General features: G+C 43.2%; 1 protein-coding gene across 1 annotated transcript in view; it reads right to left on the bottom strand.

Annotated features, from left to right (window-relative positions):
* The window catches only part of sbf2 (SET binding factor 2), a 344,856-nt gene that overhangs the window by 43,782 nt on the left and 275,740 nt on the right, over window positions 1-25,334 (bottom strand). The window contains exons 28-31 of the mRNA XM_084308216.1: window positions 22,245-22,328; window positions 18,307-18,381; window positions 12,240-12,418; window positions 6,447-6,623 (exon numbers count right to left, since the gene is read on the bottom strand). Coding sequence (XP_084164342.1) covers window positions 6,447-6,623; window positions 12,240-12,418; window positions 18,307-18,381; window positions 22,245-22,328 — 515 coding nt within the window. The remainder of the gene's footprint in view (window positions 1-6,446; window positions 6,624-12,239; window positions 12,419-18,306; window positions 18,382-22,244; window positions 22,329-25,334) is intronic.

Genomic DNA, 25,334 nt, shown 5'->3' with positions numbered 1-25,334 from the left:
CACTGACACATCGATATCCACACACACCCACAGACGTGCACTGACACATCGATATCCACACACACACCCACAGACGTGCACTGACACATCGATATCCACACACACACCCACAGACGTGCACTGACACATCGATATCCACACACAATCAGTTAATTCCGTGCATTCATTGCTATTTGTGGTCCAGCGGCTACATAGTAAACAGGGCTGACTGAGGACTGTGGAGCTTCCCACAGATAATGCTGTTCTCTCTCTCTCTCTCTCTCTCTCTCTCTCTCTCTCTCTCTCTCTCTCTCTCTCTCTCTCTCTCTCTCTCTCTCTCTCTCTCCCTCTCTCTCTCTCCCTCTCTCTCTCTCTCTCTCTCTCTCTCTCTCTCTCTCTCTCTCTCTCTCTCCCTCTCCCTCTCTCTCCCTCTCCCTCTCTCTCTCTCCCTCTCTCTCTCCCTCTCTCTCTCTCCATCTCTCTCCCCTCCCTCTCTCCCTCCCTCTCTCCCTGCCTCCCTCTCTCCCTCTCTCTCTCTCCCTCTCTCTCTCTCCCTCCCCCTCCCTCTCTCTCTCCAGCTTCACGTCAGGACACACAGGGCTGCAGGAGGTCAATAAGATAACAGCTCTCTCACAGCGCATACGTCCGCTTCCCCTGGGAACGTGTGGAAGTCACATACAGGAAGAGCGGAGAGACGGCGGTTCACATGCTGTATCTGAGGATGTAAGGTGTCTGTGTGGAAGAGTGTGTGTGTGTGTGTGTGTGTGAGAGAGAGAGAGAGAGAGAGAGAGAGAGAGAGAGAGAGAGAGAGAGAGAGAGAGTGAGAGGGGGAGAGAGTCAGAGAGGGGGTCAGAGAGAGAGAGAGAAAAAGAGAGAGGGAGTCAAAGATAGAAAGAGTCAGAAAGAGAGGGTCAGAGAGAGAGAGGGAGGGAGAGAGAAAGAGAGAGGGAGTCAAAGATAGAAAGAGTCAGAAAGAGAGGGTCAGAGAGAGAGAGGGAGGGAGAGAGAGAGAAAGAGAGAGAGAGGGAGTCAAAGAGAGAAAGAGAGTCAGAAAGAGGGTCAGAGAGAGAGAGGGATGATGTATGTTTCCCATGTCAATAAAGCCCCTTTGAATTGAATTGAGGGAGAGGGAGAGAGAGAGAGATAGAGAGAGAGAGAGAGGCATAGAGAAACAGAGAGAGAGAGTCAAAGAGAGGGGGAGTCAAAGAGAGAAAGAGTCAGAAAGAGAGGGTCAGCGGGAGGAGAGAGAGAAAGAGTAAAAGAGAGAAAGAGTCAGAAAGAGAGGGTCAGCGGAGGGAGAGAGAGAAAGAGTAAAAGAGAGAAAGAGTCAGAAAGAGGGTCAGAGAGAGAAGTAATTTGTGCAATAGGAGCCCCAACTAAGTACTGAGTGAATATCAGTAAATAAAAACAAATAAAGGCTTGAAATATTTCACTTTGTGTGTAATGAATCTATAAGAGTTTCGCTTTCTGAAGTTAATCACTGAAATAAATAAACTTTTCCACAATATTCAAATTTATTGAGCTGCACCTGTATATCTAGGCAACAAGGAACGCTGCCAGATGCATCTGTATTTCCACTTCTCACGTGTGTCTAGAGAGGGACGTCTTACGTCAGATCTAAAACACTCCGACGTGAAAGTGTCGCTGATGCTCCGCTGGTCCCAGCGTGCACCTCTTCCAATAATCTAACGGCTGCGATTGGCCCACTTTGCCCTCGAGCCACGCATTTACGTAAACAGAGTTGTGTGTCACTATAAACACTCAACCCCCCCCGCAGATAAAGAACCATGTGGACCAGGGGCGTTTTTAGGGTTAGAAAACATTGGGGGCTTCAGCCCGGGGGGTGAAGCCATTAAACACAGCCATCAGATGCACCATTGCTTAATACACCAATCAGGTTTAAGCACTATACAAATGCAGCAGGTGAGTTCACCTGTCTTCAACCAAAATGGAAGGAGAGTGAAGTACTGTACACAGAGAACGTGAAAATATACAATACATTCACCAAACACTACACAAGACAACCAATGATGCAGACTGATGAAAATATACATTTTCTCCCATTTTCCCAAATCAGTCAACATGTCAACATGGAGAATCACAACAAAAAATTATCTTGCCAGATCCAGCTAGGCAAAGAGATAATGTCTAGTATTTTCTGTACTCTATTTTAATTTGTTCAAAAAAATTGTTTTACTGTAATTTTAACCTGTACTGGATACAGTATTTTATGTTTGTCTGATATTTGCTGAGCTTACAGTGTTATGCACATAATAGCATGAAAACTGGGACATGTTTTATTGTGATTCTCCATGTTGAAATGTTGACTGATTTGGTTATATGGAGATAAAATTAATATTTTCATCAGTCTGTATCATTGATTTGGGTATATGGAGAGATTTTTTTTTGTCATCAGTCTACAGCATTGGTCGTGTAGTGTTTGGTGAATTTATTGTATATTTTCACATTCTCTGCGTACTTCACTTACAGTACTCTAATCACTGAGAAGTAGAATTGCTAAATGTGTTTTAGGTTAAGCACAGCAGTGTGTGTAACTGGTTCAAACAGAATTAAGTCATATGAAACGTGTGTTTCATATGGTAACAAAATGTAGTTTTTATAAATTAGTGTATAGTTTTGACAAGTGTTTAACTTAGCAAAGGATCTGAGGTGTTCGTATAATTGTGTGTGTGGTTGTGCTAATTGTGTGTTTTGAAACACCGGGCCCCGTTTTCAAAATCATGCTTAAGCAATCGAAAAAAAAACGTATTGTGTGTTTCATTATATACATATGTTTCAGTCTTCTCATAAAAAAAAGATTCGATTTTTGGGTCTTTTCCTGCCTTTGGTCCGCTTTGCATTCACATCTCAAATGAACCGCAGCAGGGTTCACTTGCAAGAGTGAATGAGCTTTCACACCACCCCAAACCAACCGGACTATCCGAGGAAATTAACCAAGGTTCGATTAAAGCTTATTATAGTTTATCACAGTATCATGAGCATGTCTTTGTCAGTGGACACTGGACGTGGGTATGGATGGCTCCAGGTGCTGCTGCGTTAAAGTGCACATCTTCAATACCTATCTGTACTATTTAAAAGCACAGTGCAGGACACACTCAAAGGTTATCGCACCTCAGAGATGGCAGTGGACATGTATGACAGGAGAAAAACCATAATATGGTCTTTCTCGTGTCATACATGTCCACTGCCATCTCTGAGGTGCGATAACCTTTGAGTGTGTCCTGCACTGTGCTTTTAAATAGTACAGATAGGTTATGTAATGGCCATAGGTTATGTAATGGCCTTTGGATTGAGGAACATACTACCAGCCAAAGGAGGAAGCAGAAAAGGATGGACGAGTATGTAGTTGAGTCATCTTGTGGCACAAGCTCAGACCTCAGCTCAGGAGATCAGCTGAGACAGAGACTGTTCTATCCAGTCGTTGACAGAATGCTGCAAGAGCTTGAGAGCAGGTTCTCATGAGTTGGAGACCAACTTATGAGAGGCATACAGGCATGTTATCCAGCCTCAGACCAGTTTTTCTCAGTGGAATTGCTGCAACCCCTCGCCACACATTACAATATCCAACTACTGCCAGAGGAGATCACAGTTGCAAAGTGTTTCCTGGTCAGGACAGGCAGAGATGCAGTCCCTACTATCCAAAGTGTCTTTTCCCTCCTGGATGATAGTAATAATAATAATAATAATAATAATAATGCATTTGATTTATAAGGCGCCTTTCAGGACACTAAAAAAAAGTCCAGAAATCGGTGAATGAAAGAATTATAGGATCAAATGAAAACTACTTACTAAAAATTTGTTTAAAAGTACTAAAAACCAACAAAAAATACCAAACACTAACAAACATTCAGCACAGACAATGGGGGTGCTGACATAAAAAAAAAAAAAAAAAAGTAAAAAAAAAAAAACAAGTAAAACCTTTTTTTTTTTTTTTTTTTAGGTCCGGGGCTAGGAGAAAAACATCCGGGGCTAAAGCCCCGGAAGCCCAGGGCTAACGACGCCACTGATGTGGACGTCTAGTTCAGCCTTCCTGAGCTACAGTCACCTGTTGTCTTCCTTCATACTGGTCTAGTTCAGCCTTCCTGAGCTACAGTCACCTGTTGTCTTCCTTCATACTGGTCTAGTTCAGCCTTCCTGAGCTACAGCCACCTGTTGTCTTCCTTCATACTGGTCTAGTTAAGCCTTCTATGAGCTACAGTCACTTGTTGTCTTCCTTCATACTGGTCTAGTTCAGCCTTCTATGAGCTACAGTCACCTGTTGTCTTCCTTCATACTGGTCTAGTTCAGCCTTCTATGAGCTACAGTCACCTGCTGTCTTCCTTCATACTGGTCTAGTTCAGCCTTCCTGAGCTACAGTCACCTGTTGTCTTCCTTCATACTGGTCTAGTTCAGCCTTCCTGAGCTACAGTCACCTGTTGGCCTATTCCTTAATGACAGGTCATGAGTGCTGCTTTTGCTTCCGCGTTTTCCCTGATTGGCTGCGCCATGCCCCGCGGCAGGCGCGGCAACCGCAGAGCAGAGCGGCGGAGCGGCAGAGCGCGAGCGGAATTAGGTAACCGCCGCAGGAATCCGCCATGATTTTCATTCGGCGCTTCAGCTCACCTGGCATAGCAGCGGTCCGCGGTCCTGCGGTTCTCGTTGTTGACGAGTTCGAATCCCATGATTTTTTTTTTTTTAAACATGCTTTTTTTTTTAACATGTATTCTTTCGCCGGTTAAGGTTAGGCATGGTTAAGGTTAAGGTTAAGGTTAGGCATTGTTTCGGAGTTGGTTAAGGTTAGAACGGTTAAGTTTAGGCGCTGTTAAGGAGCTGGTTAAGGTTAGAGTTTGTCTTAGAGACAGCCTATTTCCGCACTGCCGCTCTCCCGCGGTCACATGGTCAAATTGTCACATTCTTGCACTCATGACCTGTCATAAAGCCACACGCCACCTGTTGTCTTCCTTCATACTGGTCTAGTTCAGCCTTCCTGAGCTACAGTCACCTGTTGTCTTCCTTCATACTGGTCTAGTTCAGCCTTCCTGAGCTACAGTCACCTGTTGTCTTCCTTCATACTGGTCTAGTTCAGCCTTCTATGAGCTACAGTCACCTGTTGTCTTCCTTCATACTGGTCTAGATCAGCCTTCCTGAGCTACAGTCACCTGTTGTCTTCCTTCATACTGGTCTAGTTCAGCCTTCCTGAGCTACAGTCACCTGTTGTCTTCCTTCATACTGGTCTAGTTCAGTGGTTCCCAAAGTCGGGGTCGCGACCCAAAGGTGGGCCGCGAGCAGCCACGGGAGGGCCGCGAGATGGATCAATTTATTTTTTTATTTTTTGTCAGGCCACTGAACTTAGAAGCAGGCCAGGACAGTGTTTCTAGTTGTATTCTAAAATTCTATTCTATTGTATTCTAAAATGTGACTATATGGTTTTATATTAACTTAATAAATAAACAAAAACGAAAAATCTACTTATTTCAACGAACATTTCAAACTAAATAACAGATTATGCACATAAAACGCTGAAAACAACCGAAGCAACAATAGTATTTTAATGAGGCTATTATTATTATCATTATTATTTTGCAACAAGTTAGCCCTCTCATAAATAGCACATATAAATGAATAACTAACTTGAACTAACTTAATAGGATTGAAGTGATATTTGGCTTAAAAAATCGGTCACCTGGCAAAAAAAAAAAAAAAAAAAGCCTGACGATGTGCATTGGGCCGCGGCTCTCTGACGCCTTATTTTCTGGGTCCCGGCCTGAAAAGTTTGGGAACCCCTGGTCTAGTTCAGCCTTCCTGAGCTACAGTCACCTGCTGTCTTCCTTCATACTGGTTTGTTAAAGGTGCTGTAAGTGGTATTCTTTTGTTTGTTAAAATAACATGTTAAGATAATAGCTCCACACTCGACAGCCATCACTGATACAGAGTGTGTCTGGTCAGTAACATGGGTCTGCCAGTCCCTCCGCTCTGCAGTAAACACAAAATACATTTCCTGGTAACCAGCAAAGGAAACTATAAAAGAAGGAAGGGTCATTACGTCACTGTGTGAACCCACACTGGTGCCAAGTGTGGGAACTTTATGTTCAGCCGACATTGAGTTGAGTGGTATCTCCGTCTCCTCGTTTATGTCATTTAAACAGGTTATTACCTCGGATGTCAGAATCATCTGCAATTTGTTGCATTGTTAACTAGCTAATGTTTCATATATTGGTTGATGAAAATACTCTCGGATAGCTGCTATATTTTTTGTATTATTTAAAACAGCATAATTTAACAAGAAGAATGAGCTACTGTAGCTAAGCAGTTGTGTCCGTATCGATGTTTTGGTTTGGGAATACCCGCACTAGCTAGGTATCTATGCCACGAAGTTCAGCAAGCCGGAAATAGAACCGCATCGTGCGAAAGTGGGCGGGACAGAACAAAGTGAAGCTGAATCCTATTGGTCCTCTCTAGTCTCTCACCTGCAGGATCCACTCGGACTCCTCCAAGGCTTTCAGGAAGGAGTCCTCTGTGTCTGAGGAGGTGGCGCTGGGAGCGCAGGCCCTCAGGAGCTTCTTAAAGGCGGCTTTCACCTGCCGCGTGTCTGCAAACTCCACAGGCACCAGCTCGCAGTTCAGAGAGGAGTCCAGCTTCAGGCCCTGTCGAGAGGGAAGGGAGGCATCCATAATGAACAACAGAGAAGAGAGATGAAAGATAAGTGTATCTTGTATTCCAAAGACGTTGGTTTAGTAATTTGTATGTTTTTATATATAAAGCCAGTCGGGGTAGCCTCCCCTGTTATTTATCTGTCTTGCTAACCAGAAAACAGGGCACACATGGGTTACGGTCTCAGGACACGATACTGTACTAGGAAAGACGGCATTCATGTTTTCTGCACCCTCTGCATGGAATATTCTGCCAGATGAACTTCAGGATCTAGTCACTCTTAATGGATTTAAACTCCAGGATCTAGTCACTCTTAATGGATTTAAACTCCAGGATCTAGTCACTCTTAATGGATTTAAACTCCAGGATCTAGTCACTCTTAATGGATCTAAACTCCAGGATCTAGTCACTCTTAATGGATTTAAACGCCAGGATCTAGTCACTCTTAATGGATTTAAACTCCAGGATCTAGTAACTCTTAATGGATTTAAACTCCAGGATCTAGTCACTCTTAATGGATCTAAACTCCAGGATCTAGTCACTCTTAATGGATTTAAACGCCAGGATCTAGTCACTCTTAATGGATCTAAACTCCAGGATCTAGTCACTCTTAATGGATTTAAACGCCAGGATCTAGTCACTCTTAATGGATCTAAAGGCATTTTGTAATTGTTTTAATTGAAATAGGATTACATGGCTTCCCTGCACTGTTACTGTAAAGCTGATGTGTTTTTAATGTCTGTGTGTGTATTGTATGAAACTGCTGTACTCCTGACATTCTTGGCAGAGATTTTAATCGCAATGGGTCTAGCCTGGTTATGGGTCTAGCCTGGTTGAATAAAGACTAATGAAATTAAGTACGAGTAAAGAGTTGTTGGGGGGGGGGGGGGGGGGGGGGGGGGGGGGGGGTCCACTCCCCTTAATGGTTTTTCTTTATTGAGACAGTAAAGCTTGGCAGACAGACTAGGAAGAGGCAGGAGATACGGTTCTGGTGGGATCTGATCCTAGGCCAGCAGGGATACATAATGTTCCACAGACAGGAATCCTGACTATATAAGACTGTGGGGGTTTGGAATAGGAAGACCCACAATACTAAAGGATGGCGGCAACAAAAAACATATTCAGAGAAAATTATAAAATATTAGTATAGTATTTAGTAATAGTATTTTGAGGTGAAATGGGAGTTTTAAAATGTTTTACAATTAAGAATGATCTCTACTAAAAAGGCTGGGAATCAATCACGCAGTGAGTGGTTGCTACGGTAACTAAGGACTCAAGTGCCAGACAGTGCTGTAGGCCTGTGGCACATGTGTAGAGACGCTGGTCTAAATGGGGGGGAAAAGGCATTTTTCAATCACAAAACTGTCTTTTTAGACCAAATGAACCATTCTGTAATTTACCAGTGACTTAAAAATATGAAAGAAAAGGCGGCTGGGTGGCGCAGCGGACATTGCGCTCGTCACCAACGCAAGAGACACCGGGTTCGACTCCGGCTGTCGGTGTTGCCTCCGGCTTGGGCCGGCCGTCATACTAACTCAATTGGCAGAGTTAGGGGGTGAAAGTCGATGGGTGGTAATCTGGACGTTGTGGACAGTGACTCCTACAGGTTGGTTGGGGGACGCCTGCACAGCAGAGACAGGAAATGGCGGGGGCAGTGTGAGCCTCCCACACGTTACACCTCGCCAATGAGAGTCCGCGCTGGCAGGTGAAAAGATGCGACAGGCTGCCTCCTCGTGTACCGGAGGGGACACGTGATGCAAGGCTTCTATCCTCCCTACGACCGACCTGTGGGGGGCATATGCGAGCAATGTTCAAGACAGGAGAGGGGAGAATTGGCACAGCGGGTAATTGGGATGGGAGAAAAACAGACAGTGCACCGTCTCTGGTAGAGTACAGAACATCTGTCATCCATTGTACACGGCCTCGTAGGCCTCGCCTTCATTCTCATCCTACATATCATGTACATGTCAAGGCTGTCTGTCTGATGCTGTGCAGGTAAGTAGGTCAGTATTGAGCTGTACGCCTCAGGTAGCAGCCGCTGCTTATGTAAGCGAATGAAGCATCAATATGTACAGCGTGGTCCGTCATGTTTTTATGCCACTCTTGTGCCGTCGACGGGGATATACTGTAATCCTGTGGGAGGCCACTCAGGATACAATGATTTAACCGCAGGATGAGGTACTACCGCCTGTTCTCCAGGGGTGTAATCTGTATGGCTGACCCCTATTAGTCGACTAATCGGTCGAAAGGAGCCGTAGTCGACTGCCAACCTCTTAGTCGAATACAAAAAATATATATATATATATATTAGATTTTTATTTTTATTTATTTTTTATCATTCTTTCCAAAAGAAAAGAAGCCTAGAAGCGTGGCTAACGCTAATGGCACGCATACCAGAGGCTAACTGCCTACGAAAACAGGCACAGAGGCACTGAAAGAGGATTTCACCCATCTAATGAACACACTAGACTAGACAAATATCAAGATGTATCCATCAGTGGACCAATCGCATGCTTTTGCAGAGGACAAGAAGCCTTCAGTCGACTCCTTCAGACATTAAGCACCCCCCACAGCCCAAATGGAATGATTAAAAAAAATATATATATTATACTTTTTTTTGTCTTTCTTTTTAAGTAGACTAATAGTCGACTAACGGCAGATGTTGGCCAATCATAGTCGACTATCCAAATCCTTAGTCGGGGACAGCACTAGTAATCTGTAATCTAGTGTAATCTCACACTCTCATGCAAGAGCTTCTGGGTTTCTCAGATTACCCCGGAGTTTGAGGGTGAAATAATCGCCAATTGTTTCAACATTCTTTGCATCCCAACGTGAGTTAGGGGCGTACCTTTCATTCAGGCTCTTACCTGTACGTGATCGCATGGCTCAGACACTCACACATTTTAACTAACTTATTTATTTATTTATTTATTTGTATGAATGCTTGCCAAAGAGTAAAGTCTGATTTTGTTGACAGCATCTTCTAGCCAGATGAAACAAATAACAATTGTAACCAGGAAGTGAGTGAAGCGTGTCGTTCCGACAACAGTCCAAATCTAATATTATCATCAGACACATGGTCACAATAATAAATATACGAGTTCCTCACACCACAGAAAACATGTGTTATTAACCACCCTGCTAAATCTGAAGGATTCAAAAACATTAGTGACTATTATAAAAACCCGGGTCAATAAAACAGCTCATCTGGCTGCTCAGACCAAAAGCCTGTGATGTCAGGTCGGCACGCTTGATTGACAGCTCCCTTTGAGCTCAAGTGCCATTTTATTTTTCCATGGAAATCACTAAAAACGAAAATCTAAAATCGAACTAAATCTTATCAAATGGACCCGACTTGGTTAAAAAGCTCGACTAACTAGACCAGACCACCCAAATGTATTTAACTATACCACGAGTATGGTTTAACTAATACCGCCCCAGAGTATGGTTTAACTACACCTCCCCAGAGTATGGTTTAACTAGACCTGCCCAGAGTATGGTTTAACTACACCTCCCCAGAGTATGGTTTAACTAGACCTCCCCAGAGTATGGTTTAACTACACCTCCCCAGAGTATGGTTTAACTAGACCTCCCCAGAGTATGGTTTAACTACACCTGCCCAGAGTATGGTTTAACTACACCTGCCCAGAGTATGGTTTAACTACACCTCCCCAGAGTATGGTTTAACTACACCTCCCCAGAGTATGGTTTAACTAGACCTGCCCAGAGTATGGTTTAACTAGACCTCCCCAGAGTATGGTTTAACTAGACCTCCCCAGAGTATGGTTTAACTAGACCTCCCTAGAGTATGGTTTAACTACACCTCCCCAGAGTATGGTTTAACTACACCTCCCCAGAGTATGGTTTAACTAGACCTGCCCAGAGTATGGTTTAACTACACCTGCCCAGAGTATGGTTTAACTAGACCTCCCCAGAGTATGGTTTAACTAGATCTCCCCAGAGTATGGTTTAACTAGACCTCCACAGAGTATGGTTTAACTACACCTCCCCAGAGTATGGTTTAACTACACCTCCCCAGAGTATGGTTTAACTACACCTCCCCAGAGTATGGTTTAACTACACCTCCCCAGAGTATGGTTTAACTACACCTCCCCAGAGTATGGTTTAACTAGACCTCCCCAGAGTATGGTTTAACTACACCTCCCCAGAGTATGGTTTAACTACACCTCCCCAGAGTATGGTTTAACTAGACCTCCCCAGAGTATGGTTTAACTACACCTCCCCAGAGTATGGTTTAACTAGACCTCCCCAGAGTATGGTTTAACTACACCTCCCCAGAGTATGGTTTAACTACACCTCCCCAGAGTATGGTTTAACTACACCTCCCCAGAGTATGGTTTAACTAGACCTCCCCAGAGTATGGTTTAACTAGACCTCCCCAGAGTATGGTTTAACTACACCTCCCCAGAGTATGGTTTAACTAGACCTCTCCTAAAGTATTAGGAGACAGGTTATGCTAAGGTGTGTCATTGAGCCATGATTTCACACCCGTCCAAAAAGTCCTGAACACAAGAAAACTGTTTAAAACGGTCTTTTACTCCACAATTCAGCACCACACATAGTTCAGTCTCGTATAATGTGTTAAGAAACAAATCTCTTTAACCCTGACTTTAAGAGCGAGAACATAAAGTAGTTTCTTAACTGCTGGTAACTTGCTGCTTTTTGAGTCCTTGTGTGGTCCGTTTTCGAATAATTCAATGAAACGGACCTTGAAAGAACACATTCTATGCGCCTGCAAAAACAGACGCCGCAAAATAAATCACCTCTTCTCGGCTGGACGTCTACTGAAGTTCTTCGACGCACACTCTACCCTCATTCCTACTGAATCCAGTGCACACACATAATAACGGTACAAGTGCCTCTCACCGGGCTGTCGTCATCAAACGCATCGCTGCTCGACTAAGGTTTAAAACCAGGGGTGTAAAGTACTTGAGTAATTGTACTTCATTACAATACTTAAGTACTGTTTTTGGGGATTTGTACTTTACTCGAGTATTATTAGGTTTGAATACTTGTACTTTTACTAAATTACATTTCAGAGAAAAAAAAACCATACTTTTTACTCCTTACATTTAAAATGCAGACATACAAAGTACAAAGTACAAATCTCGCAGGTCCAACTGTTTTAATTAGTATATTTGTTACTCTGGCCAAACTAACGTTAACGTTATTAATCCTGCGGCCGCACTTTATTTAAAAACAGCCAATCAAATCCCCAACAATGGAAAATGAACCCGCCCATACCCATGCTGATTGGTCCTTGTGCAAGACTAGAAAGCGGGGATCTTTGATTAAACACCTGCTATCAGAAGAATAGACTGTCAGAAAAAAAGTTGTAACTTTTACTTTTTAGTACTTAAGTAGATTTAAAAGTAGAAACTATTTTACTTTTACTCAAGTGTGTTTTTTAGCCAGATACTCTGACTTTTACTTGAGTACGATTTTGAGACGGTACCTATACTTTCACTTAAGTATAATTTCTGGGTACTTTTTACACCCCTGTTTAAAACCAATTAACTACAGCATAACATCTACAGAACTCATGCTGTGTGTTCGCAGTCAAAGATCTCCTAACGGCGGCATCTTACCCTGAGGTGGGACTTCTCTCCAAAGATGTAGAGAGCAGCCTGCTGCTTGAGGAGCTGGGCCTGCAGACCGGTGCTCCCTGCGGGGGGCGCCAGATCCTTCCCCGCCAGCCTGGCGCCCACATCTACCGGCGGCTGGTGCTGGCTGAAGCGGCTGCTGGAGCGCAGGCTGGCCCACACACCTGCAGTACACACACAGGTGAGGTGAGGAGCTAGAGAGAGACACCACACACCTGCAGTACACACGGGTGAGGAGCTAGAAAGAGACACCACACACCTGCACACACACGGGTAAGGTGAGCAGCTAGAGACACCACACACCTGCAGTACACACGGGTGAGCAGCTAGAGACACCACACACCTGTACACACACGGGTAAGGTGAGCAGCTAGAGACACCACACACCTGCACACACACGGGTAAGGTGAGGAGCTAGAGAGAGACACCACACACCTGTACACACACGGGTAAGGTGAGCAGCTAGAGACACCACACACCTGTCTCCAGCCACCAAAAACAACTGCCTCTTTGAACTGCTGCGGTCAGGCAAGCGATACCGGAGTCTCATGGCGAGCACAGAAAGACTCAGAAGAAGCTTCTATCCCCAGGCCATCAGGCTGCTAAACGAACAATAAACACTATGTAACAACCATCAAATGCACACAGCACACACACCCACACACTCACTTTAAACAAACAACTCACTGCAGCACCCACTCTACACACTTTAGATGACCTAAACACACTTTATATTTATTGGTAAAGGATTTGCACTACAACCCATACCTCAGTACACCTTACTGTAAATTGTACCTAAATTGTACCTCATCCCATCTCTGCTCTGCACTATATAGTATTGTATATTAGTATATTGCATAGTATATTGTATATTGTATGGTAACTCAGTTACTTCTATTCTGCATCGAACATTGTACATATGTCTATACTGAACACTGTGACTTCTATTTTTGCTTCTATTTTTACATGCTATACTATGTTATTTGATACTATCTTGTCTAGCACAGTCTCTGGAGCGTAACAGTAAGAAGCATTTTGTATAAAAGTATTCTGTACTTCTGTATGACAACTATTAAAGAAACTACACACGAACACAAGTCACACACGGGTAAGGTGAGCAGCTAGAGAGAGACACCACACACCTGCACACACACGGGTAAGGTGAGCAGCTAGAGACACCACACACCTGCACACACACGGGTAAGGTGAGCAGCTAGAGAGAGACACCACACACCTGCACACACACGGGTAAGGTGAGCAGCTAGAGACACCACACACCTGTACACACACGGGTAAGGTGAGCAGCTAGAGACACCACACACCTGCACACACACGGGTAAGGTGAGGAGCTAGAGAGAGACACCACACACCTGTACACACACGGGTAAGGTGAGCAGCTAGAGACACCACACACCTGTACACACACGGGTAAGGTGAGGAGCTAGAGAGAGACACCACACACCTGCACACACACGGGTAAGGTGAGGAGCTAGAGAGAGACACCACACACCTGCACACACACGGGTAAGGTGAGGAGCTAGAGACACCACACACCTGTACACACACGGGTAAGGTGAGCAGCTAGAGACACCACACACCTGCACACACACGGGTAAGGTGAGGAGCTAGAGACACCACACACCTGTACACACACGGGTAAGGTGAGCAGCTAGAGAGAGACACCACACACCTGCACACACACGGGTAAGGGGTAAGGTGAGCAGCTAGAGACACCACACACCTGTACACACACGGGTAAGGTGAGGAGCTAGAGACACCACACACCTGTACACACACGGGTAAGGTGAGCAGCTAGAGAGAGACACCACACACCTGCACACACACGGGTAAGGTGAGGAGCTAGAGAGAGACACCACACACCTGCACACACACGGGTAAGGTGAGGAGCTAGAGAGAGACACCACACACCTGTACACACACGGGTAAGGTGAGCAGCTAGAGAGAGACACCACACACCTGCACACACACGGGTAAGGTGAGGAGCTAGAGAGAGACACCACACACCTGCACACACACGGGTAAGGTGAGGAGCCAGTGACAAAATGACATCCAACCAGAGTGCACATGTAACAGTAAAGTGCAATAGTGATATACAATGTACTGGTGATTACACTGGGTATGAAATATATAAATTAGTACAACTGGGTGTAGTGCTAATCAGATGTATGCACAGAGTTGTAGCATTAATATGTACAGTGATATAAAGATAGTATGTCATACTAGCCAGCAGTGTAACTAGTAAGAGTAGGTAAGGGATATGCACAGATATAGATATAGTATCGTATAAGTATAGCATAAAAGGATTATATGCAGGTATGTACAGACAGATGTGGATGGATATATATATATATATATATACACACACACACATATACAGTAAGAATACATATTTATATACATATATTTATAAATATATATTTACAAGCACACACTCATCTCAACAAAACATTAAACTCCAATTCAAACAGGGGGATAGTATGTAAACATCAGCATCTATTTACTATTATACTCCAACTAAAAGGACATCTGAGGTTTTCTAAGAAGCTTCTCTGGTGTTTCATGTGCTGCGGAGTCATTTCAGTCCAAACCAAAAAGCACATGCCGTATTGTTTTGGCTGTTGAAATATTAAAAGCAGAAGACGCTGGAATTCGCTCACAATGCAAGTCGACTATTTCGTTGTTAAAATAACATCGGTGACCTCCAAAACCGTTACATAAACCGCCTTCAATATGATTCTTCAGAGACGTTTGTTTTCAACCCCCTGACACACGATATGAACTTCTGCCTCCAATAAAACCACCGTGCCAGCGAGCGCACTGCTCTCCGCACCGCGTTCCGTCTCGTTCACTATTCATTTATTCTCATCATAATCGAAGTCGACACTTACATTATTATGTGCTTTCAAATGCGGAAAATCCACTGACATTGCCATCATCATGGTTACTGCAACATTACATAATGCCAAATTCATAATGCCAAGTTAGCGATGTATTAAAGCATACTGGCTGGCATACTCAATAGTATGCAAAGTAATGCAGCCATCAGGCTCTTCAACAACCAAGGGCTCGGACGGCCGGCTCTGCTGCCAGTAGAGCTAACGGCGTCGGAACTCGAGAACAACTAGAGCGATGACTCCTATTCACCCTATTCTCACCACGTGCACTCATATCCATCCACCTATTCACCCGTATATCATTGGCATACTCCTTTACACTCATACCAGTCATATTAGTCTTATTCTCTGTTTTATATATATACGCATATTGTTTATACTGTCCATAGTGTTAATTCTGTTCATACCGCTATAGTGTCTTCAGTACTCATATTTATTTATTTGCTTATAATTTATTTATATACAGTCAGTCTCTGTCTTACTATAATACTACACTGTTAATATGTCCACACAGCTCATAGTTTTCATATTGTTCATACTGTACATACTGCACCACTCACTTTACTGCTGTTACCACTTTTGGTGCCGCCACTGCTGCTACTGTTGTTGCTACCTACTTACCTTGTACTATCTTGTATTTTGTACTTTTTATATTGTATCTTATAGTATATTATCGGACTGTGAAGCTCTGTATCCCCCCCCCCCCCCCCCCCCCATGCTGCTTTGACACCTGAATGTCCCCAAGGGGATTAATAAAGGATCATCTTATCTCTTATCTTAATAATAACCATTTGAAAATGATTATTTTTCCAACCAGTCACAAATAAGCAATTCGGTACACAGTCTCGACATGTGACATTTACCCTACATTAGTCACCCTGACACAAACAAACAACTGCAGACCCGAGTGAAACTACGGGTCATAGAGAGTGAATCAGGCCTGATCCGATCTGCTCCGTGACAGACCATCCTCTCTCTCTCCCCAGTCGACTGGCTGACCCCATCCACCTCAGCCAGCACATTAACCAGGGGAAGAGCCACATGACAGAAGCCACCTTGAGCTGTGAAAACCACATGCCTCTGGAACACACACACACACACACACCACACACAGACACACACACACAGCGCAAAACCACTTCCTGTTAGCGGGATGAGAGGTGGATTCTAAGGAGGAAGGAGTGGAGGGGGTTTTCATGCAGGCAGGGTGGGAAATATACTCTTTGCTCTACCTGCCACAGTGGGGGCAGGCAAATCCAAACAAATAACACCAGTCGCAATCATTTTTACCAGCCACATTTCTAAAATAGATCTTCCATAGACGTTTAACAAGACCTGCCAAGTGGCGGGTGGAATTGACAAATTTACCAGCCACGAGCTAGGGGCAATATATCCCTATTGTCTATATTAGTTATTGTATTGTGGACTTTTATTTATATATATATTTTTTTTATTTTTTTTTATAAATATTGTGAATCATGATACTGTTGTCTATTAAAAGGTGCTATAGATCAGGGGTTCCCAAAGTGGGGGTCACCAGATGATAAAAAAAAAAAAAAGAAAAAAAATTATGCAGTCAGGCCACTGAACTTAGACGCAGGCCAGGCCAGTGTTTCTAGTTGCAGCAGCGCAATAGTTAGATAACCTAGGTGGGGAACAACCAGGAGATCACTGCAACTCACACAAGTTGGAGAACTATCTCTCTCTCTCTTGCTCTCACACACACACACGTGATTGGTGGAGGCGGGACCCTTACAAAAAACTGTTGTTGCTAATCATTGACACATGCTAGCCTGTAATAATCCCCACCAGAAAAATCTACTTTGCATTTGATATATTGCAAATATATGCCATCACACACACTGGCATTTAAAGGGTTAGAATTATAAAATGTATATGTGGTGTTATGATCAGGGCTGAAGTTGAATAAAAGATTGTATTTTTTTCAATCTGACATTACAAAAAAACAGAAAATCCATCAAAATCAGTGTTGTTGCTAATCATACATATGCTAGCCTGTTTTTAACAATAATTTGTGATGCCATCACAAACACTGGCATTTAAAGGGTACAAATTAAAAAAGTCCTGCACCAGAATGCAGGAAATTAAGTCTTTGTAACAAAAAAAAATCCTGGTGGAGTGGCCTGACTGGAGCTATATTTTGCACTATATTTCCTGGCCTGAATGATTTCCCCAGTCCGGCCCTGGTTAAAAGCCTCCAATGCTTATTAGTGTGTGTGCGTTTGAACGTTTGCATGTTTCAACCATACATTTCCATTTATAAAAAAAATATATACATTATAATTTCTTTTACCTCCTATAATAGTGGGGGTCACGGCTCTCTGACACCGTTATTTGGGGGTCGCGGCCTGAAAAGTTTGGGAACCCCTGCTATAGATAACATTCAGCCACTAGATTTCACACTAGAGCACCAGCATGTAAATTGATCCAATCAGGTGCATTCCACATGGGGAAATGGGAAGTAGCGAGGGGATACATGCAGGCAACAAGTAAACAACAACATTAATTTTGGACCCGCCAACATTCTTTTTATGATAAATTAATTAATCAATATTTTTTGGGGGGGGAAGCAATACTTTTATTCCGCACCTTTCTAAAGGCTGTATGTATTATTATTATTACTATTACTCTACATACTTTTTTATTTATTTATAGCACCTTTAATGCACAAAAGCAAATACTATTTCAGTATTTCAGTTTGATATTGTATTTACACTTCCCATTATTCTGCAGTCCAACACCGCCAACACACCGACTAGAGATCATTCAACATGTGATTTCCCTCGCCTAAGCTAGTGGTATCGATATTGAAAAGCGTTTGACTGGTGGTTGGTGGTTTACTTCCCACCCTGGATGTGAAGACGGGGTTAGAGACGACAGCACGCGTCTAGGTTAGAGACAGAGTTAATGAGGTTAGAGACGTCAGCACGCGTCTAGGTTAGAGACAGAGTTAATGAGGTTAGAGACGTCAGCACGCGTCTAGGTTAGAGACAGAGTTAATGAGGTTAGAGACGACAGCACGTGTCTAGGTTAGAGACAGAGTTAATTAATGAGGTGTTATGAGGCAGTGCCTAGAAGCGGGGTAGAAGCTGAAAGGAGGCAAGTGTGACTATTACCTTGATTCTGGAGTCTCCCCTTAGTGGCAGGCTTTTGGTTTGAGTGAGTGAATAGCTTATCCCTATACCCAAGCACTGGGGGGTGAGGGCGCAGGGTGGAGGGCGCGGGCAGAGGGAGAGAAGGGAGCACACAAGAGATCAACATCAACCTCAAAATGGACGTCACAAGCTGACTCAAACCACGCTGACCGTAAGAGGGGGGTTTGTGTCCGTCTATCTCTACTCCTGTTTAGGAGCATGTGTTTTGTCGGACGGGACCGATGACAGAGCGTTCACATCGCGGGTCCAGCGGGTCCAGGAGCCGGCAGATACGTCGGTGTCCGTTCAGCCAATCAGCCAAAAGAGAATGGGTTCCTGTTGTTTGTTGAATGGAAGCTACCGTGATGGTTCCCTATAGAGGTGGCAGCAGTGCTGTTGTCTATAGCGCCCCGCAGAAGCTACCCGTGATGGTTCACTATAGAGGTGGCAGCGGTGCTGTTGTCTATACCGCCCTGGAGAAGCTAACCGTGATCCTTCACTATAGAGAGACGGCAGCGGTGCTGTTGTCTATAGCGCCCCGCAGAAGCTAACCGTGACGTTCACTATAGAGGTGGCAGCGGTGCTGTTGTCTATAGCGCCCCGCAGAAGCTAACCGTGATCGTTCACTATAGAGACGGCAGCAGTGCTGTTGTCTATAGCGCCCCGCAGAAGCTAACCGTGACGTTCACTATAGAGAGACGGCAGCGGTGCTGTTGTCTATAGCGCCCCGCAGAAGCTAACCGCGATCGTTCACTATAGAGGTGGCAGCAGTGCTGTTGTCTATACCACCCTGCAGAAGCGAACCGCGATCATTCACTATAGAGAAACGACAGCGGTGCTGTTGTCTATAGCGCCCCGCAGAAGCTAACCGTGACGTTCACTATAGAGGTGGCAGCGGTGCTGTTGTCTATAGCGCCCCGCAGAAGCTAACCGTGATCGTTCACTATAGAGACGGCAGCAGTGCTGTTGTCTATAGCGCCCCACAGAAGCTAACCGTGACGTTCACTATAGAGAGACGGCAGCGGTGCTGTTGTCTATAGCGCCCCACAGAAGCTAACCGCAGTGACCACGCAAACAGTGAAACTGAGAAAAATGGCTTTAAAGTCCTTTGACTATCCAGGGATTTTGCAGTTACTGCAATTATTTTCTCTAAAACAGATTGAGATTGAACTCTGAACCTTGGTCACAAGATGAAACCGATATTGAGAAGTTCACTTTCACTTATAACTCAATAGTTGGCTTCTGCAGGGCAATATAAAATAAGCACAATTACAGGCCACTTTGTCGATGTTCAACCTTAATCCCATCGGTCTGTTGTGAGGAGGACATGTGATGTCTGACCAAGGTGCTCCGTCTCTCAAGATACAACAGAGGTGGAGAGCAGACCTCTAGTGAATTAGACCCTATTTCGTCAACTGTAGAATAGAGCCAAACTATAGAACAGCTGAATAAATAGTTGAGGACACAGTTGAGGACTGCAGTTCACTGGCGGTCTCCACCAGGGGGGCGTGCGGCAGAGCTCTCAAGACACAGAATGTATGTTTTATGTCCTCCTCACAAAAGAATGATAAGATTATGGTTATAGATTGGTGAAATGCTTCTTTAAGTTCCAATATTGACCTATCTCAAACCCAGCCCTCTTTTCCTGATTGGAGGACCGAGAAAAGAGGCGTGGGCCTAGAGATTTGGGATAGTGACGCTCTCTCCGTCCACTTCATGTCCGCTTTGCGATGGACCAGTCTACTCTCCCTGAAGGACCCCAGAACGGTCACAGCCTGACCCGTCCACCCGGAGAGCGGAGACAGTTTCAGACTGGGACTGTTCTCACCGTCAACACCAACAGTGATAGCATGAAAGAGGTTAACTTTTCAAATTGAACTTTCTCAGACCCCTCCCTCTTTTCTTGTAACATGTGTAACACCAGCGTTTCACTGGTGGCTGGTGGTTTATTTCCCACCCTGGATGTTATTAAGAGGTGATTGGAGGATTAAGAAAAGAGGGTGGGTTTGAGATAGTTCAATTTGACAAGAACAGAAGGATGATTGTAAACAGCATGCAATGAATATGACTGATGCCCAACGGTTATCATTAATGGCGTTCCAAGAAAAAAGGATGCTCCCTTGTTACTAGGAGGAAAAAGGCGGATGATGACGACATAACCGCAATAAAATTGTACACTACATATCCAGTAAATGCAGTCTAAAAACCCCACTTGGCCGTTTCGCAATGTCAATTTGCACAATCGTCCTCAAAATGCTGAATCATTCAGAATTTCAGAAATCCAAAACAGCCAAAATAACCGGCAATGTACTGTATGTGTACATTCACACGACATCCTCCGGCGCTAAGACGAGACACGCTGACCAGCAAGATGTGTCCTTTAGTCCTGCGTTTCCTGTGGACATCCTGGGTACCACACGACGACGACGTGCCGGCCCGCGGTTATGATACGTTAGCACCGCCGGCAGCGCCGTCGTCTTGTTCACTTGGTTCATGTGGATTTGCCAGCTTCAGGAAGGGTTCTCATAATGATAATAAGGGTTCTTTGTAGGGATGTCCGATATTATCGGCCTACCAATATTATCGGCCGATATTGGCATTAAAATGTGATATCGGAAAATATCGGTATCGGTTTTACATTTTTATTTAATTTTATTATTATTTTTTTTTACATTTCTATAACCTTTATTTACCCAGGCAAGCAAGTAAGAACAAATTCAGATTTTATTTATTGTCAAAAGTATGCATAATGTTATGTTAATTCCACAACAAGACATAATTTATGTAATGTTAATTACCTGAAATTATTCAGTTTTTTTGGGGGGGAAACCCTGCATATATCGGTATCGGTTGATATCGGTATCGGAAATTAAGAGTTGGACAATATCGGTATATCGGTAAAAAAAAGCCAATATCGAGCATCCCTAGTTATTTGTGATTTAAAAGTCAAAATTCAAAGATATACCGGTAAATAAAATATAAATATATTTATTTTATAACTATATCATAGCTATGCCTTATATTCAAAGTACTCTAATAAGCGTCCCTCCCTTTGCACGATGTGTTGATTTCTGAATTACTTTTCTAATTTGGCGTTGTCACTTCATTCTGACAGCCATCAGACTTTACAACGCATCACTGTGCCTCACTGCATCACAGGGTGACAGTTACCATCTTCCTGGACTTTTACTTTTAAAACAACATTGTTCAATATTACACTTACTGTAGATTTCTGTATATTTTTACTGTATATTTTATATTAGAATGTATATACATAACATAGGAAATGTAAATCCCGGACCGTATTTTATTATTATAATTTTATTCTTAGGCTTATTTTATTCAGTATTCCTAGGCTTATTTCTTTTTAAATTCTTATTCGTGACTAATTGTTTTGTCTACCTAAATGTTCGCTGTGAGCGATTTGTAGTGCCAAATTTCCCTCTGAATGATTAAATTATTTCTATTCTATTCTACTCTACTCTAAACACAAACTCTTCTCGCTGGGCTGACAGAAGAAGCGACGTGCTGGTACTGTAGAAACCCCCTCATCAGAGCATGGATTTTGATGGATTTGGACGTTGTGTATTTACAGTAGAGCTTTCGACAGCTCGCGTACACGGAGCAAAAGAGGCAACAACTACTGTAGTGTGGAATCATCTGGCGCGCGGTACAGTTGAAATCCACTGTGAGTTGAGATAAGATAGTGGTGGTAGCTTGGACCTCAGGGGGGTTCTCAGTGGATCCTTCTTTTAATTTTTCTCAAAAATCTTTATTTTTTTTCATTTTCAAAACTTTTTTAGAATGCAATCTTGCTGCAATAAATAAAAAATTTATCACAAAAAAAGGATTCCAGGAAATGACGTGTGACGAGCACCGACCGCGTGTCTCTGTGGAGCGGGAAGCAGAGGATCACTCACCACCTCTGGCGAAGCTGTTGGAGAAGGGGATGTCTAAATGCACAGGCGCCATCTTTGGTATCCTGGACGTCCTCCTTTCACTGGCTGAAGACAAACACATTTACAATCACGTTACCTTGTTTTAATCCACAGGTTATATATATACACATCACACATGCAAATAGTAACAGAGGTTCCACATGCTTTTTGAAGACGCGATCTCATGGGTACAGAAAACATTCTCTCTTTGCCACTAACCACGAGTCTACAGACACGTCCAAGCTGTCCTCGAGTCACTAACCACGAGTCTACGGACACGTCCAAGGCTGCTAAATATCATGAACGTGGCTGATACTTGAAGCCTTGTTCTGTATGCAGTCAAGAAGGCTTGTTCTGTGGGCAGGTCGAATGGACAACTCATCTCAAGGATAAGCACTTTTATCTGGACTTCATTAAAGATCCCTTCCAGATGTAAATGGCTGCATCTATATCACTCTTTTATCCAAAGAGCTTTACAATTTGTTCCTCACATTTGTACCCGTTCACTCACATATTCCACACACCGACGGCGGAGGCGACCGTGCAAGGTGCCAACCTGCTCATCGGGAGCAATGCTCAAGGACACTTCGACATGCTTCCCGAGGAGGAGCGGGAATGAAACCCGGGAACCTCCGGATTACCAGATGACTGCTCCACCTCCCGAGCCACTGTCGCCGCCCCCACCAGATGTATTTTAAAACCCTTACATTGTTTTATATTGAATAACAATATGTTTTTTTCCCTCCACCAAATAGTTCAACAAACTACTGAAAATGGCTTGCTGTTCAGAAAACAGCGTCTCTACACCTTTACCCTCATTGAGATGCAATAAGGATCTATGCAATATGCCAACAAGCACCAATTGATATTTATTTATTTATTTATTTTTTGGAATTTCAAGCCAGTAGTTTATATTATTTCAAGACAAGTCAATACCTACTCATGCTTTCTATGTAGCTGAAGATAAAAGTGTCAAGTTACCACATACTATTGGACCATGGGAGGTTCAACCTATCAGTGACATGACACATGCAACTCAGACTTCAGGGAAGTACAGAGAAGCTCTCCGTCTCCAGGGTGAAGACTGTGAAAAGGCGCTCTGGTGACAAGCTCTACACACAGATAACAATCTGTATAGTCAAAGGCATGCGTCTTGTTTTTGTGTTTTTTTTTTAATCCAATGATTTAATGAGTTGAGGCCCCGTATAGGCCTATCTGGGTCTCTGGCCTCTACTCATGACCTTTATACACTTTCTGTCATGGTCAATGTTTTTACTGTTTTGCTGAAATGGTATGAAATAAAGAAATAAAAATAAAATGCCTCCAAGAGCACCTAAAGAAAACACGCTTTTGAGTGGAGGGGACTTTTAAATATCCATTACAATCATGTTTTAATTCAGACATAAATAGCTTATTGTGGAATTTTTCCACAATTTCCAATTTGATCATTTGTACATTACACAGGATAGGCATGGTCCTACATCAGCAGGACATGGCCCTACATCAGCAGTACTACTACTAAACGAATCAAGGTGAATGGACAGAGCTAAACAGTGGTTAAAGGAAGTGTCAGAAAACTTAGCAATGGAGAAGCTAACATACATACAGAAGGGAAAAACAGAACAATTTGAAAGGACATGGACATCATTTATACATTTCCTGGAAAATGTGAGAATCTAAAGGAAAGAGATAGGAAACAAGAAATGTAAGGGATAGGAAAGGGAAAAAGATCAAAAATAAATAAATAAAGAGAAAAAAAACGGATGAGGGTAGAGAAGCCGAAGAAGTTTTTTTTTTATTTTTCTTTATTTTTTTCTTTATTTAATATATATATATATATATATATATATATATATATATATATATATATATATATATATATATATATATATATATATATATATATATATATATATATATTTTTTTTTTTTTTTTTTTAGGTTGGTATTTCCGTGGTTTCTTATAATTTATTTAACAATAATTGTTTCTATTATTGTAATATGTCTGCGGGAATGTCAAGTTGAATTATAATTAGGGAAGGGAGGGGATTGAAGGATGTCTTTTTATTTTTGTCATGTGTTATTGTCTGTATATAATGTATGTTTGTATAAAAGAAAAAAAATGCAATAAAAAACATTGTTTTAAAAAAAAGGTGAATGAACAGAGCTGTATCATCTCCATGTACAGGGGAAAGTAACGCTCGATTGCCACCGGATGGTCAATTAACCCGTATGGCTCAGACTGGGGGCAGCTTTCTCATCAACTCTGTCTGAACTCGGTCCGAGGAGGATATGGAGATGAAGGGAATCCTTTTTCCACATTAGGGCTCTGCTTCATCCGATCTCTGTAGGCTTAGGTCTCCTTAGACCTCTGGGATGGATGTCCTTCGGGATGACCCGGAGCACTCCTGACCCAGTTCCCATAAACTCAGCTCCTACAACGCCTAAATGAGGAAACTATTATAATCGTGCTGATAAAGCGCGTTTGTGTGTGTGTGTGTGTGTGTAAGAGAGAGAGCAAGCGAGTGACAGTGAGAGGAAGAAAGAAAGAGAGAGAGAACGAGAAAGAAAGAGAATCGCTTGATTATAGCTACTGTATATTGGCAGAGGGGTGTTTGTGTGTGTGTCATCGTCACACACACACACCCCTCTGCCAATACACACACACACGTGTGACCCTGAGGTGTCCTGCTGTTATGCTTATATAACCCAACATTGTATGAAAGTTCGTTCCCAACACACACACACGCACACGCACACACACACACACACACACACACACACACACACACACACACACACACACACACACACACACACACACACACACACACACACACACAGAGGAAGACTCGCAAAGATAAGAGGCTGAAAAACAACCAAAGGAGGTAACAAAGAGGCCGACCTGGAGCCAAGCGGCCAGACCGGTGGATTAATGTTAAAATTGCAAGAGGCTGCAATATTTAATCAGAAGGGAAGGTGTTGCAGACATCCTCCTGAGCATTAATCCCAGCTCAAACACTAGAACAGGGTTTACGTCTCTGATTGAGGTCATGTTTAGACGGAGAGAGTT

Source organism: Notolepis coatsorum (assembly GCF_963971535.1).
Source record: "Notolepis coatsorum genome assembly, chromosome: 2".
Lineage (NCBI taxonomy): Eukaryota > Metazoa > Chordata > Actinopteri > Aulopiformes > Paralepididae > Notolepis > Notolepis coatsorum.
Note: the sequence above shows the minus strand (reverse complement) of the source record. Positions and strands in the feature narration are given on the sequence as shown.